Source organism: Haliotis rubra, unplaced genomic scaffold, assembly GCF_003918875.1.
Source record: "Haliotis rubra isolate DU_JTF1 unplaced genomic scaffold, ASM391887v1 Scf44, whole genome shotgun sequence".
Taxonomy (NCBI): Eukaryota; Metazoa; Mollusca; class Gastropoda; order Lepetellida; family Haliotidae; genus Haliotis; species Haliotis rubra.
Genome location: NW_025767124.1, coordinates 2,103,541 through 2,119,273, shown reverse-complemented (window position 1 = coordinate 2,119,273; position 15,733 = coordinate 2,103,541). Strand labels below are relative to the sequence as shown.

The 15,733-nt window shown below is 37.8% G+C and overlaps 1 protein-coding gene across 1 annotated transcript; it reads left to right on the top strand.

Moving 5' to 3' along the window:
* Positions 1–3,241: 3,241 nt before the first annotated feature.
* Positions 3,242–12,079, top strand: LOC124289348 (homeobox protein unc-4 homolog). The gene is made up of 3 exons (XM_046725959.1): positions 3,242–3,601; positions 6,050–6,225; positions 10,617–12,079. Exons 1-3 carry the CDS (start codon positions 3,274–3,276, stop codon positions 11,352–11,354), a joined length of 1,242 nt encoding a protein of 413 aa, XP_046581915.1. The 5' UTR covers positions 3,242–3,273; the 3' UTR covers positions 11,355–12,079.
* Positions 12,080–15,733: the final 3,654 nt, after the last annotated feature.

Sequence of the window (15,733 nt, the reverse complement as noted above, 5' to 3'; positions counted from 1 at the left end):
TGCTTGGTCTGTCTTGACCAAGGACGGACAGGCCGACTTGGACATGGGGCATATTTATGACAATGCATCTGCTTCCTGATTTCATCAGTTTGTTAGGCTCACCCTTGACACAGACATGTTGACGGTTGTCATGTACATGTATCGAGAGATGTCAATTTCAGAAGCTAATAATATGATATCAATCACTGATAGCACAATGTCTACAATCTGTCAATAATGACCTCATCGGCTGAGTATGAGAGTACATTGTATATTTTTATATTTCTCAGAAACAATTTGTCTAAGGTTAACGAAAACTGTGCTTTTGGGAGGAACTTTAATCTTGTTTCCATACACAACAACAATCACTTTCCCGTTTGACTATCAACAGGGCTTTGAGTCCAATTATTTAGAGCCAATAACTAACTATGGTTTCAATTTCTGTCATTCCGGAAGGAGCCGCCCGCCCACCACATAGTTTTATAAGCGTATCAGTAATTCAGTCAAAGTCTTTGTTTTGCAATCTAGCCTTGATGTTCCCTCAACAAGAACACAGGAAATTAAGTGATCATTTATAATAAAGAATACAATTTCTCAGAATCAGAGATTTCAATTTCAAAATGTATGTATGTATGTATGTATGTATGTATGTATGTATGTATGTATGTGTGTGTGTGTGTGTGTGTGTGTGTGTGTGTGTGTGTGTGTGTGTGTGTGTGTGTGTGTGTATTGCACACTTATATGAATAATAATCTCTCATATAATATGGACATAATAATCCATATCTCCTCTCTATTGATATAGAGATACTTCTCAGAGTATATATATATTTAAAAGTGGTGGAATTGCAGAAAATAATCCCAGTTCAATTTAATCGACAGTTTAACCTGATGGAAATACTAGGGCACAGTAGCAAAGACGCAACATACTTAAAAAGGAAAAGTATCAAACTAGCAATCGATATGAGTATGGGGTCAATTATGAACGCTCTGATGGCAGAGCGTCGTGACATGCACCTCTATCGGATCAGCTCATGTATTATGCTCCCTTAGTGACTGTATATGTCGAATATTCGGCTCGGCCACGCTGAATTAATCTAATATAAACACAAACAAAATATGTTCAACGAAGCCTGATTTGTTCTTTTTATGTAATAATAAAGTTAAGGATGCATTTTCTGTACAGATTTTGACATTGTTTATGTTCCGCCCCTCATGAATTTGAATATTCTGATGATTCAAATCAACAACGTGATGATTTTATTAAAATCGATCAAAAGTGATTGTAAATCTAACTTGTTATTAAAAAGATATTGATTGTAATTTGATACATTTAATCAATATTTATCGAAGTTAAAACTCATCAATTTAGTGGATGAAAAGAATCTTGAAAAAACAGGAATCATTAAAATAATTTGATAATGTTTACAATGAAAAAGAAAAACTAACACGAAAAGATTGTACTACGAATAGAAGAAAATAAACATTTAAACTACTGCAATGTAAGTGTTGACAAACATGATAAAATATTGAATAAAATAGGGCTTTTAAACATTAATGTTTCCGAAAAGAGCTCTTCACTAATCCTTTCTGAGAGACAACACACAGGGGATTCCGATGTACTTACGGTGAGATTCGTGAAGGAAATTCTAAACACATTATCGACTTTCCGTAGTCTGACATCAAAAATATGAAATATGAAATGAAATAAAAAAGGATAGGCCAGATATTCTACATCACGAAGTGAATTTTGAGTTGAAACTAAGATGTTTTTGTGCCACTTTGACGTTTCTTTCTCTCATGTGTTCAGATGCTAGTCCAATATTAATTCCATGATTTGGCAATCTTATTCCCTGAAGAATTGGAGAAAATCGCCTTTTCGTGAAGTAAAAAAGCAGTCAAGTGTCTTAGCTGATTCAAAGTGGCTCCCACCGTCAAGAGCTTGTCAAATCTTACAAATGCTAATAGCTTTGGTTGAGCGCATCAGCCCAGGTAGTTGACGATTGGTTATATTACTGCACATTTCAATTTCCTGAGGGAAAGGACCCAGTGCGAAAACCTAACCTTTTGGAACAATTGCGACAGAAAGGATAGATTTACACAATTCGCAAATCGTTTAAATTATTGAAGACTGCTCGCGCGAGGCAATGACAGGTATAGTATGGCTTCTTGAAGGAAAAACAGATTTCTTAATGGTTTCCAAGTCAAATTGACAGGGAACCTTTCCAGGGAGATTTTTTCCGTCTTATTCCCAATCTCTCATTACTATCGCGATGCTCTTTCGCTTATTTCACCACATTTCTGGCAATTTGGCAGTTTACCCTGCGGATATTTAGTCTAAAGGTTTGCTTTCAAGTACCTCGCGTGAACGTGGGCTCGCGAATCAAGCTCCATGAGGCATGCGTTTGGCTTCTTCTACCAAGGATGCGACCACATTACCAAATAAATTTGAAAGCTTTCATAGCTTCTGATCGAGGCAATTCATGATTTGTAAACAATATTCAATTAACCTTTAAACATTGTATAAATGGACTCACTTGTTCCACCCAATCGGACAAAATATGATAGTATTCCCTGTGCAAATTGGAGTTAAAAAAGCCAGCGCTTGCCTCTGTAGGCTTCAATGCTTTTAAACAATTGTTTATTCGTTCTAGGCGCCACACGTTTGGTCTTTATTCCTTCGTAGCTTTAGGCAGTGAGTGATAGTGAAATGTTTTTATACTTCCACTCCTGGGCTGACTTCCTCTCTCAATTCTTTCATCATCAGATTCAAACGACCACGCCCTCCAGTCGCACTCTCAACGTCCGTGCAAACAGCTTACTTTATACTTTAATAACGTCATGAAACACAAGTGATAATCAATTGTGTTGTTGAACCCCACCCCGTTAATCTCCACGTTTTTTTCTGATAATTTGACAATTAGAACAATATTGCACACATCCACTCGTCTCATCGACCGACACCGAGGTACCCCTTTCTAATGTGTATAAAATCTATTAATCGAGGTTTGTTGTTGGCCCCGGGCTGTTTCAATCCATGTGTTCATTATGGGGAACTGTTAACGTCACATTAATCAAATGTCATTTCACCATTTCTCTTTATTTACAGCTATCATGTGCGCTCTTCTCGCTTCAAGCGACAGGCGGGTATAGCTCAAGCCACGCCCCCTTCGACCCTACTCAAACCAAGGCTTCTGATTGGCTAGCGGCATGCACCCTCTGTTCCCCTGGTCCCATTCATAGATGACTGCCCGTGGAGCCACCGTCAATCTAACAGTATCTTCCCAAGTGTGCAATGTTGACCAATATCGGACACCACTTTAACTTTCAAAGTTTAAATGCTCAGATGAATCTTTTAGAAGCGTCTTACCCCCACAGTTATGCGGCATTGTCAGCGTTACAGAGCTACCCCCATTACAGCGGGCACCTACCAGGGGTGACAGGGCCTCCTTCTGATCAAATCGCAGCTTTGGATTGTAGCATAAACCAGGGGTATTATTCCACCGGCCCTGTCAAGTTCTCCGTGGATAGAATTCTTACAACAGGGGAGCCACGTTCACGAAGTTCTTCTCCTGTCGTCGACAAAGATGACCCCGGCAAACACGACTCCCCGCACAGCAGGGGTAAGTAACTCTTGACATTCAATCACAACGGTTATTGCTAACTATCTTTCACTGATCGGTGATTTGTTATTGAAACACTGATTGGTAATTGTTCATAGGTATGTATACACAGAAGGTCCTGATGGCCACATTTTGGTTTTTGTACGTTTTGATACAGTATGTATAGGTTATCATTATTGTTAGTGTTTTGAGTTAATAATAACACTACGCTATTAAAGTAGGTAACTTGTTTAATTCAACTGCATGAAGATGTCTTTTTGTGGTAAGGTTGCTTACATATGCATACTGCGTACTGTCAAATACGCATAAAATGAATCTGAGAAGAGCAGCTTTGTTCAAACCGTCGTTAATAACTGTCTTGTTCAAACGCCGGTAAGCTTTGTAACATATGCCATTGCAGGTTTTGATTTAATCATTTCGCCAAGGGGAATGATATTATAAAACATTAATCAAAATAAGTGAATGTGTAAATGATTCTGCATATGTATCTGTGTATACTATGCAGCCTTTTTAAGGAATATGAACAATATTCAACTATAGGAATAACATATTGATAAATCTGAATTATATTATCACCATTTTTATTGAAATAAATATACTTTTATATCTATAAATCTTTTGACTACTGGTCAGTTGGCTCATAAGTCACAGATATTAATGAAAACAACGGCCCCTCTGGTGCCTCAATTCCAATTTCCAGTTAAATTTAGATAAGTTTGTTTATGTAGATGTGGTCGAGATGACCATTTCTTCTACTCGTTACCTACAGAGATGGTCAGTAAATCAACAACACCCTTGTCTTACAACCATACTGGTTTGATTAAATGTTTTCAGTGAAATTATCTTATCTAATAAATACTGAAAACAAAATTGAAATTTTGATTAAGCGATCGAAGCGGGTTACAGACAGAGATTTTAAATCATTGAGAAGAATATATGTGTAGCCCTTCAGAATGCTTACACTATAAAATACATATTTTATTTTTATAACGTGTCGCATTTCCTTGCCGATGTTGCTTTTAACATGTACATGTCTCGTATCTTGGTCATAAACACGTCCCAAAACTAATTTTAAATGTAAAATGAAATTATTGTTTTTGAATATCAAGGGGGTACAAGTCACTTATGTGAACAGTTTACGATTGTTATTTCGCGATTGAGCAGACAGCAAATGAAAATAGCAGTTCTTATTAAAACTGTTCCATTTACAATGAAACAAAATGAAATTTAGTACCTTTAATTTCTTGTTATCCATAAACGCTATCTCTTTTGTTTTGAAAGCATGTGAAAAGAATGAATTTCTAAGGATGCTATTTCTTTGAATTGCCCCCAAAAGACCGATGTGCCTTCGGAGATCCAGACAAATTTGATGGAGTTGTTGAGTGATATATTTCCAGTTTGGTTCGGTACCGGATAATTTGTACGATTGTATCTTCTTCATCCCATAAATATTGTCCTTGCCCATCAACAATAACGCAGGCCCAGAGTACAAGGCACAGCATCCAAAAAGATTATTTCGTATTCCAACCGATCTATTTCCTAAAAAGTTATTACATGTATAACACGTGTGACGTTATTCAATTACAAGAAAACAAACATGTTTGTTACTTGAGTAGTGATTTAAAAGCTCATATGTTTATTTATTTATTTACACCCGTAGCGGCCGAGTCGTTTTCATGTTTTAGGTTATTCTTAGATGATAGTTCTTCGCACTGTACGTTCTAGTATTCTGCAAAGTAATCAAACGTTTTTATTGATTGATTGATATTTTATCCGAATAGAAACATAAACATTATTGCACATAAACGTAAGAACATAAACAAAATGTTATTGATATTATTATAATCGCCTTTTCGTTTAGAAATGTTCTATATAATTTTTATTATATGTTATTTAATTATTATTAGTCTTTTATTATCGATAGTTAATAAGAAAACCCGCTGAAGTGGGTGTGATTATATACGAAGTTTGACAACAATGAAACAAAAACAGACAGGACTGAAAATTAACAGTTATTAGTAAATTCCTTTAGCTTTCTCCTAAAAGAATATGACTTTATCTCTCAAGTATTGTCTCTTTCCATTAACAGGAACACATATACATTTCCTGAACACTGAGTGGGAATAATTCAAAGACTGAACCTTGATCAAATACACATGTTTTTGGATTGTTTAACTTCAAACCCAACAGTTTCACATTTGAATTTGTCAACGAGAAGCTTTGTTCAGGTATATAATATCACAGAATCAACAAAAGTTATGTGTTACACTTAGTTTGAATAGACAGCCCTGTAAGAATATTCTCAGCCCTTGAAAACATACTCATTTGTTTATATGATGTAAACATGCACGCCAGTTGAACAAACGCCACTTAAAGATTATTAGGATCGTGTTTTCTGTGAATGCATACATAACATGGTCACATATATTATTGTTATTGTTTTCACAGATTCAAAAGACGATGGAAAAGACAGCCAGTCTGTAAAACGACGCCGAACTCGCACAAATTTCACTGGCTGGCAGTTAGAAGAGCTGGAAAAGGCGTTTCAAGATAGCCACTACCCCGATGTTTTTATGCGTGAAGCTTTGGCTCTTAAACTAGATCTCGTGGAATCTCGTGTTCAGGTGCGTTAATTACATGTGGAAGTTTTTATTTCGATGTTACGTTTTGCTAGTTTCTGTTAATTATCGATCCTAAAATTGATCCCTCGGTATGTGTGTTTGAAAATGTGTTCTTAAAAGAAAGAACAAAGTGCTTGTTTTTCGATATAAAATCGGCTACACCAACAACGAAATTATGATTTGTTAACCTTCATCTGAAAGATAGAATCAAGTAAAAAATATTCAAGATAATAATAAAATGGAACGGATAATATATTTCATGATCAGCGCATTTTGCTGTCTTTATACCTGGCATGTAATTGTATCGCTGTTGACGCCAGATAGATATGTATGAGAATTTGAACAGATTAGCTAGAACTGAAATTATTACGTTTAACAAATGTAAATATTTCTTGATTCTATTTTCAAAGAAAACTGTTTTCATTTGAACATTACTATACAGAATAAATGTATTACTAACTTTCGAAAATATGTTAAAGGAATAAAATGCGTTACATCCACGTGAACTACAAATATGCTGACTTTGTTAAAACCCCTAATCAATGTTATGCAGTTAACCATAATTCTCTATTCGCTTAAAATTACTGTGACTAATGTAATTAACACGTAAAGGTTAAAGGTATTTAGAACGTTGTTTACATTGTATTAAGTCTAAATCCAATTAAAAAGAATTGAAATGAAGTTAAAGCAGTATCTATGTAAACCACCCACTGCCCCCGTGCCATCCACCCTATTTGTACCCCGGGCCCCCCAGGAAATACCTCCCTTAACTTACTAGTATCGTATAACGTCCACGGATTGTTTCACTCTAAATGTCTGGGGTGATTTTTAGTAGCAGGGCAACGCGTATTTCGAGAGAGATCCGAGCAAACACTTGTCAATTAGAATTAATTACATCGCGGGATGTGAGCTAATATCGCAGCGACCGGCGGACTACCTTACGTTAAGTCAGTAAAATAGCTTGTATTTGTATGTGGACTTTGACGGACTATAGCTGCCCTATGTCCACAAAGCGCGGACATCTCAACACAACCCTTTGTGTGTAGCTGCTACTTAAACACTTGTTCAGCGAGACAACGAATAGTTCAATTTAAGTCTTTATACATTCATATTCTTTCAATCCCCGTCTTAATGTCCCATCACGTAACTGACTTGCACCCCATCTTCTCATGTATGCGAGGCTCGCGCGTTTCTCGGGGGACGTTGTAGATGTTGGTAACGTTACGTCGTCACCGTGATGTCACACAACGCTGGTGTTTGTACCGCGCTGCCTTACACAACCCGTGTTTAGACTAACACATATTGTAGAAACATCTTCATCAGTTTTCAAACCATCCCCCGAGTCAGGAGGACAATGACTCATTGTGTAGTATTCACAAACCAAATGAGGTACACCTTTATTCCATATTTTACGCATGTCCCCCAAGTGACTCCAAAAATACGAACGGAATGAAATAATCGCTTTAGAAGTTAAGTTGCCCTTGATCGCCGACTGATACTCCAGCCAGAGTACGACCTATATCGTTTTGAAATTAAAGCCTCTTATCCCTAATACAGATAAAATACAACAGGGATTACATACGCTTTGAAATAGACTACTAGGATGCAGTCAGTTGATATACGGGGTTGTAAATATTCCTGGTTTAACAAAAGAACAAAATGCACCATTATCAACGACGAAAGTCCGATGTAACCCCGCTTCTTAAACACAAAGGTGGCTTTCATACATTATTGCTGTCGCTCCCTGAGCACCACTAACGTGTATGGTGAAAACTATTCACATCATATGTGTCATTGATAGCAGAATGATATATTAATCATCTGTCGTTTTGCTTTTTCATGGTTTTGAATGAGAAATATTACCGGCTCAGCGAACCGTGGTCGCACCAAGCGGGAGGCTGCGATAGTCTGGGTGCCCAAATTGTCACCATCTTAAATACAGCAATAATTTATTATCAATATTTATTTTTCGAACAAGTGACTAACTATGCTAGATTTTCTTAATTGATATTCTGTACCAAGACGTGCTAAGCCCCGACGAGCCTGACCCCAATTCTAGTGCAGCGCGCTGTGAATCTTCCCCATAATAAAGTCTTTACTACGGATGCTCCTCAACAGGCACTCTGTAAAACCTTTGAAGCAATTGTACAGCATTTCAATTTATGATTCCACTTTGCCGTCAGATAATAATTGATGCAATTATCTTTTTAAACACTCCACTTTCCTCGGCGTCAGATAATATCTTAAAAGTTAGCTAATGCTCTGTGATGGCGGTAATTGATATTTCTTTGAGGTTGAGGTACACCCGAATTTCTAACTATGGAAATCCGCTTAACCAGTCCTCAGTGATAGGCTACTCAACTAAAATTACCCTTTCGACATAAAAGCGTGACTTTTAGCTCAGTTACAACGTGATATTCAATTACCCTGGGATAGGTTTAGATAGTAATGAATATAGGTATATATTCTCGTCTTTATCTCTGGTAGTCTCGGCGTATTGGGCTCCGTAAGGGTGGGACCAAATCCCACCGAGGCGCGGCAATTTTAAGATCTTAGTGGACACGTTTTAGGATCTACTCGGCGTGATGAAGTACAATAACCGCCCGGCCCTTGTAACTGATATCACTGTGCCACCGACGTCCTGTCATAATTCGCGGTTAGGGGACCATACATCACGGTTAACAAGGCCCTACCCCGGTCGGGTGCTTGACTAGCAAGACAGGCTATTATTATGACCACCCTATTGACGTTGTCTCGTTAACACGAATTACTTGCAAATAAGCATAGGGTTGGTGAAACCTTATTTTAATGTATTTACCGATATTATTAAGAATTAGACGACTTTAAGATATGAAATTTGAACCAGGCGTCAATCCATCCATCAAGTCTTACAAGGTGGACACAACAGGACCCTGGTCAGTAGAATTATACCGGACGCTCTGTAATCACAGGCTGGGTGTGTAGTGTTTTTTTATGTTGTGGTCGAGATTATCAGTGAATGATAGGAGTCATTCAAGGCTGAAATTATGTTAACCAATCTTTTAATTACCTGAATATAATTCCACAGCTAATTAACCTTTTCCGGAAATTAGGGTCGAACATGATAATAACCTATCGTGTATAATTGACTTGATTAAACGAAGCAAATACAGTTAGGAAGTTAGCACCGCGGACGATCAGGGCGTTCCGAGTTGCTAGCCGACGTTGTTGGTGGAGCAGAATAAACAAAGTCATACATTGATTTGTCAGACGTCTTCTTGTTAAAAGGAGAAAATGTTTTCAACTTGGAGTAATATTTGCCCAATACGACCCCGATTCGCAACTTAAAAAGACCATTTATTGGAAAATCAGAAATTATCGTGACCATAGAATCTCCCCTGCGATTAAGAATGGCAGACAATTGGCTTTGAGAGCTTCGGTTTCATAGCACGGCAGTGTCAAATCAATTACTGAGAGTATCAAATGAGTAATCATTTAATTGGCTTCTCACAACGGCTTTGTTGTGTATCAGCGTCTATGATAAAGACACGGTTCGAATTGATAATTGTTCCGTGTAGTTCAAACAGGAAACACGGTAATGCGCATCCGCTGAGGCGACCGAGGGCGCAAAGATCGATGGGACACGGCGCGTGCAGCGATCGTGTCGTCTGCTTGAGTTCTGCTACTTACTAACTCAAGAAGCGGGCAGAAATTGAATGAAAACATTGCTGCTGCTAAACATTACAAGTCTGGTAGCTCTCTGATCAACTCTAGTGTTTATTATGTCTATTAAAGCGCGGGCTTGAGTTACGTTGTAAAAATTAAAACTGCAACGAATTACGATGAAGGATCTCGCGAGATATCGATCAAAATCTCGAGCACACATTAAGGGATTTAGGAGTCGGGGCTGACTGGTTGCCGTTTGTTTGGAAACAAGGCCGTGATCGGCGTAAATGATCTTTCTAAATACGTCATTAAAAGCTAGAAAATCAGATTAATCTTCTCCTCGAATCAACAAAGTGGCTAACGGTGGCTGGACAGAGAGAGTTGTCCAATATCCCATACGTTTTCTAAACATCTCACTAAATACAGTCAATGAAATCTATAGGAGAAAATAGAACTGAGGTACATTTATATCTGTGTAATTAGTTATAAGATATAGTGGTACTTAAAACGCAATTAAAGAAGCCTTACGGGTAGTTCACCGAGTGTAAACGAGAACATAACTGTGCCTGGAGCACGTTTTGTATTCAGTTGACAGTCAATGACTATATTATTGGTTTTGATGAAATCATCAATATGGTACTATCGTGTTTGTTATACGTACAAATGAAGCTTAAATTTGATAACGTATGATTTTTGCTTTGAATTAACATAAAATGTACTTTGTCTAAACTTTCGTTACTTGATTTTAGGTTTGGTTCCAAAACAGACGAGCAAAATGGCGAAAGAAGGAAAACACGAAAAAAGGTCCTGGACGCCCAGCTCACAACGCGCAGCCGCAAACATGCAGCGGGGAGCCGATGGACCCAGAAGAAGTGAAACGAAGAGAACAAGAGCGTGCGGAGAAGAAGAGAAGGAAACAGGAAGATCGTCTTCGCAGACTCGAAGAGAAGAGGCGAGTTTCCGGTGATGGAAAGGTTAAACTGTCCCTCTTGTCACTGTCTGACTTGTCCAGCTCCGCCAGTGACGGCCCGTACAGTTCGTCACTTTTATCACCCAATACCCGACCAGATACCGGAAGTGACGACAGCAATCATGGCCAACCGGAGAAGCGGAAGTGCCCTTTCAGTATAGACAGTCTTCTAGAAACGCCTAAAGTGCCGCGTGGTCGAAGACCGAATTCAAAATACCCACGTGTACAAGCATGTAAATCATTAGGACCTTTAGCTCTTGGCATGATGCCACTGTTTCCTATAACACAACCAATAGGATTTGTGGTTGAACAGCTCTCCGAAGACGAAGAATATGATGGTGATAGTGACACGAATATGCCACACAACCTGAGTTTTAAAGAATCAAGAGACAATGATAAGACTCCAGAGGAGAAGAACACTGTGAAATCGGAGGAAGAAAGTGCTTGTGTTCAGGTGCAGCAAATAAAAGAAGAAGAGGTACCCGAGGAACATATCGATGTCCTCGAATGTTCATGAGACGAGGATGAGGAAGAAGCATTGGATGAAGTGTTTGATGAAGACGTTAAGGAGGAAGAGAAGTGTGACAGCAGTCAGTAGATAGTAGCTGACCGAGTAGCTGTACCTGTTAGTCTGTGATGCATGAACCTGATGAAACTAATACTAGGGTTCATTATAGTTCAAAACGTTTAGGCGAGTTTCTTTTGTCGAACTGAGTTTGAGCAGCTGTAAACATGTATGTGAAACTGAAAAGACAGTGTTGACTTATCACAGAAAGAGTTTGGATGGAAACGAAACATAAATCCCAGATAACACTTCCATTTATAAGCTGTGATCACCATCGTATACTGTTTAAGTATTTAAAGAAATTACAGATGAATTACATGTTTGTTACATTAAAGACAAATGTCTTTTTGTAGATCAATATGTCCAAATCTGTGAAACAGATGTGATAGAAATGTGAAGATTTTGGTACGTAGAGCCTGAATTTCATACTCAGTAAATGGCAACGACAAGCTGTCGCCTTGAAGGTTCAGCGATACCCAACGTGAAGTGCCACTTTGTGAAACTGTGTGGGTGAAACCAGTGCACCTGTGTGAATGCTGGGGTAAACATGAGCGTATGAATGTGATGTTTGTGGTGTTTAGTTGAGTATTTGTTGAGAATGTGCCATAGTAGCGAATACGTTGATACTAGACTGTGCTCGAGTCTATATTGGTCACAATAAAACCATATTACATTAAGCTATGTGTATGTTATGTTTATGGCGTTACGATGTTGACGGATGTGTGTGTTGTTGTCGACATAGACTCCAGACACGACGAAGAAATATTTGTTTTACTTTGACGTCGTTGTGGAAAGTTGAATTTGTTTTATCACAGTCTGATCGTCAAAGAACCACCTCGCAGTATTTCTGCTGCGAGAGATAGTGTTATTCGGTTTGTCGAGCTGAACTTTCCCGTTCTCTCTCTACATGTATGTCTTTCCAACCTTTCTCTGTGTCTTAATCAATCTGAAGTATCTCCCTTGCTTGCCCTTTAGCCATGAAGTTGGGGAATAATCACATAGATTATGATTGTTAAACATATCCAAGGCTTTTGTTTATTGTGCTGCATTTCTTTTGCCACTTATTATGGTCATTTTCAGTCAATTTTAATCCGATAAATCGCTAGCAATAGTCCAAAAAGCTATCTGCTAGCCGCCATTTTGGGAAGAGGGAGTGTTCATTGTTTCGAAATGTTTTGTATTATTCTAAAATTATGTATTTCTTGTCTTTTCATGAACCTGTAAATTACTGTTTATGAAAATTATAGGTGTGTAATGAATGGCAATACTAAAGATTTAAGGGGAAACGCTGAAAATAGTATGTCAAAGTTTATGTACTGCGCATGCGCACAAGATTTGAGGTGCCTCCATATCTGAAATTATTTCAGACACGTTCTTTTATATGATGACCAATTTTGGTGTTTTTATCATCAAATGCAAAATTCTTATGAAAACTTGATCTTAGCCGTTCCACTCTCTCTCTCTTGCTCCCTCTCTTCCCCTCCTTCCTCTCTATCCTCTATTGTGATAAATTCATTTCGGGCAATGTAGCATTTTTCTTCAATAAGCCTTTTGCGTTTTATAATATCTTAACTGTACACGATTTCACGAGGGAACACATCGGTGAACAGCATTATCCAGAACAGAACAGAGTTTTATTCTCGTAAATCACGTACGGTGATATAGAGCATACATATATACATGGTAAAATTTACATTGGATCGTATTGTTTCTAATGAAACATTGCTAGACCAGCTTTTATATGTATGGCCATTTTGATACTTATATACAGGCTTACTGAATTGTCATCGTGCCGTGTGTGCCTTTAGTCTTGTTCACCAACGCATTGATGATACCGAACAAATTAAGTTATATATCCATCGGCTATAACAACCACGACAAGTTATATATCCTTCAGCGAGGAATGTTGTCATTACAATAATTATATGTAAAGTGGGTAATAACAGAGAAGGCAGATATCTGCATTTTCATGCATTTCATAGTTTACATACACATGTATATATACTTCTCATCATTTGGTTGTAGTCACTCTTTGCTTGTGTAAGAATCTACATCGAAACGTTGCTCTATGCAATAAACAAGAAGTTGTCATCTATAAAGTTGTATTTTTCATTTTTGACTCACCAACTTCTTAAATGCCGATCAAACAATTACATGCACATTTTTCACCTTATCTGACAATTATGAGATTAATAGCTGTGTATTCATTTCCTTACATTTGACATGAAATATGTTTATTATTAGAATAGTTACCTGTCTCAGGTCATCAGCACATTTGGTGTTATGCTCTGCGTTTTGGTCCACTATTATATTGTAAAAGTACACCTCTGAAAAATCACAGCCGTTAAAACAGACAGGAGGATATGGATTCTCAAACTGTTTCGAAAAAGTTATGTTCATTCTTAATCTGAAACCTAACACTAATCGATTGATTTAAGTTATCGAGTGGCGTTCTTTGTGATTCACACATTATTTGATAATCGCCTCTACGCGTACATCACGGTGACATTATCGGACTAAGACCATGTACGTCCCAACTGATGATCAATCTATTTGTCTAGGCAGGTAATAAATATGGAATGCGGTGTGACACAGTGTACTGTTAAAAACACTGAAACTGCTGAAACAATCATGACAAAGCTTCATACAGAGACACGGTATTTTGATGACATGCATTTATCGTCTTGTCGAATGAGCTGTTGAAGTCAAAATTAAATTGATATGATATCCATCCCCACCACGAAAACAACAACAACAACTAAACATTTTCACAAAACTGACTTACTGACTGAGTATGGTTTTACGCCGTTTTTTGCAATATTCCAGCAATATCACGACGGGTGCCACCAGAAATGGGCTTCACAAATTGTACCCATGTGGGGAATCGAACCCGGGCCTTCGGCGTGACGAGCGAACGCTTTAACCACTAGGCTACCCCACCGCCCCCAGTTTCACAAAAAGTAAAGAACAACATACACAACAACTAAACAATTTAATGTTAAAGTCAAAAAGGTGAGGATTCTATCACGATGTTAAAGCTGTATATATGGTGTCCAGTTAAGTTAATCTCGATGGAGCATTATTGATTATTGATTGGAAAAGCTAGCAACAATTTAATTACTGGTCAAGTTTTTGTTGTTGTGTTTGTTGTTTCACGTAACAGCTAATGTAAACTGTCGAGTCGAACTATTCAAGTGATTTGTATTCGATCATCGATCTACGTCATTGGGATACGTTGACTAGCATCAAACATCAACCAGGACAGCCAAGCCTGACCATCCGACCCCGTATCTTACGACAAGTATGGTTTGGTGAAAACCAATTCCAACCTGAATATTCACGATGCGTTTTATTACAGGTAACCAAACAAGAATATTCTTCGAATTAATAAGTACCCCATGTAAGTTTGTTCCAGTGTTTCACTTGTGTGTGTGTGTGTGTGTGTGTGTGTGTGTGTGTGTGTGTGTGTGTGTGTGTTTATGTGTGCGTGTGCACACGAGTGTTTGTATGTGTGCATTATTTTCTTTCATCAAACCGTTCATATAATATGAAATTTATCTATTACTTTAAACAGATGTAAGAACAGATTGTTTAACCGACAGGAATGATAAAAAACAAAACCCTAGTTCACAAACACATTTTTCCTACATTTAAAAATGTAGAACGCAGACCGATTAAAGCCCACCTGGCAGAGTTACCTTCACTGATGAAATATTTCATTTGATTCACTCACTCTGTCAAATTATATGTTTGAATTCCAGACGCAATTACATTGCCATTATCGTAATCATCATTAATTTCTGGACACAAATGTCACTCTGTGTATAGCACAGAGGATTCCCGTGATGGATCATACCTATATCAAGACGTTTTACTAATATCAAGATACATCACGTCGGAGAGTTTGTAACACTAGACTGGCAAAGAATGAAAGATCAAATACATCTCCTCGACACAGCCCCAGGCTTACTGTAACTTGGTTTGGTGTTATGAGCAGATGAGTCAATTTGAATGTTTTGTGTGTGACGATGTAAGCGTTAAGTTCTCGAGGGAAATAAAATTGATAACCGGATGAAAGGAGTGTTGGGGTTTTAGAGAAGGGTTGGGGGAGGTATTTGAGGGAGAAAGTTCTTATGTTAATTCGATGAAAGTAGTGTTTCAATTTTACAACTGAATATGTTTACTATACTTTTATAGTGTCACTCTAGGTATATGTATAGTCATAGGAATACTTTGTAGACATTTGGAGTTTTGTTGCTCAGTGACAAAATAATCTTCAAACTTGATTGAATCATGATTGTTCTGTTACGGATAGTTGTCGTTACATCTGT

Excerpts from the sequence above, each read along its gene's own strand:
- LOC124289348 (XM_046725959.1), top strand. The coding sequence starts at position 3,274 with ATGTTGACCAATATCGGACACCACTTTAACTTTCAAAGTTTAAATGCT. Across the intron at positions 3,602-6,049 it reads CGACTCCCCGCACAGCAGGG|ATTCAAAAGACGATGGAAAA; the intron begins GTAAGTAACTCT and ends TTGTTTTCACAG. Across the intron at positions 6,226-10,616 it reads TCGTGGAATCTCGTGTTCAG|GTTTGGTTCCAAAACAGACG; the intron begins GTGCGTTAATTA and ends ACTTGATTTTAG.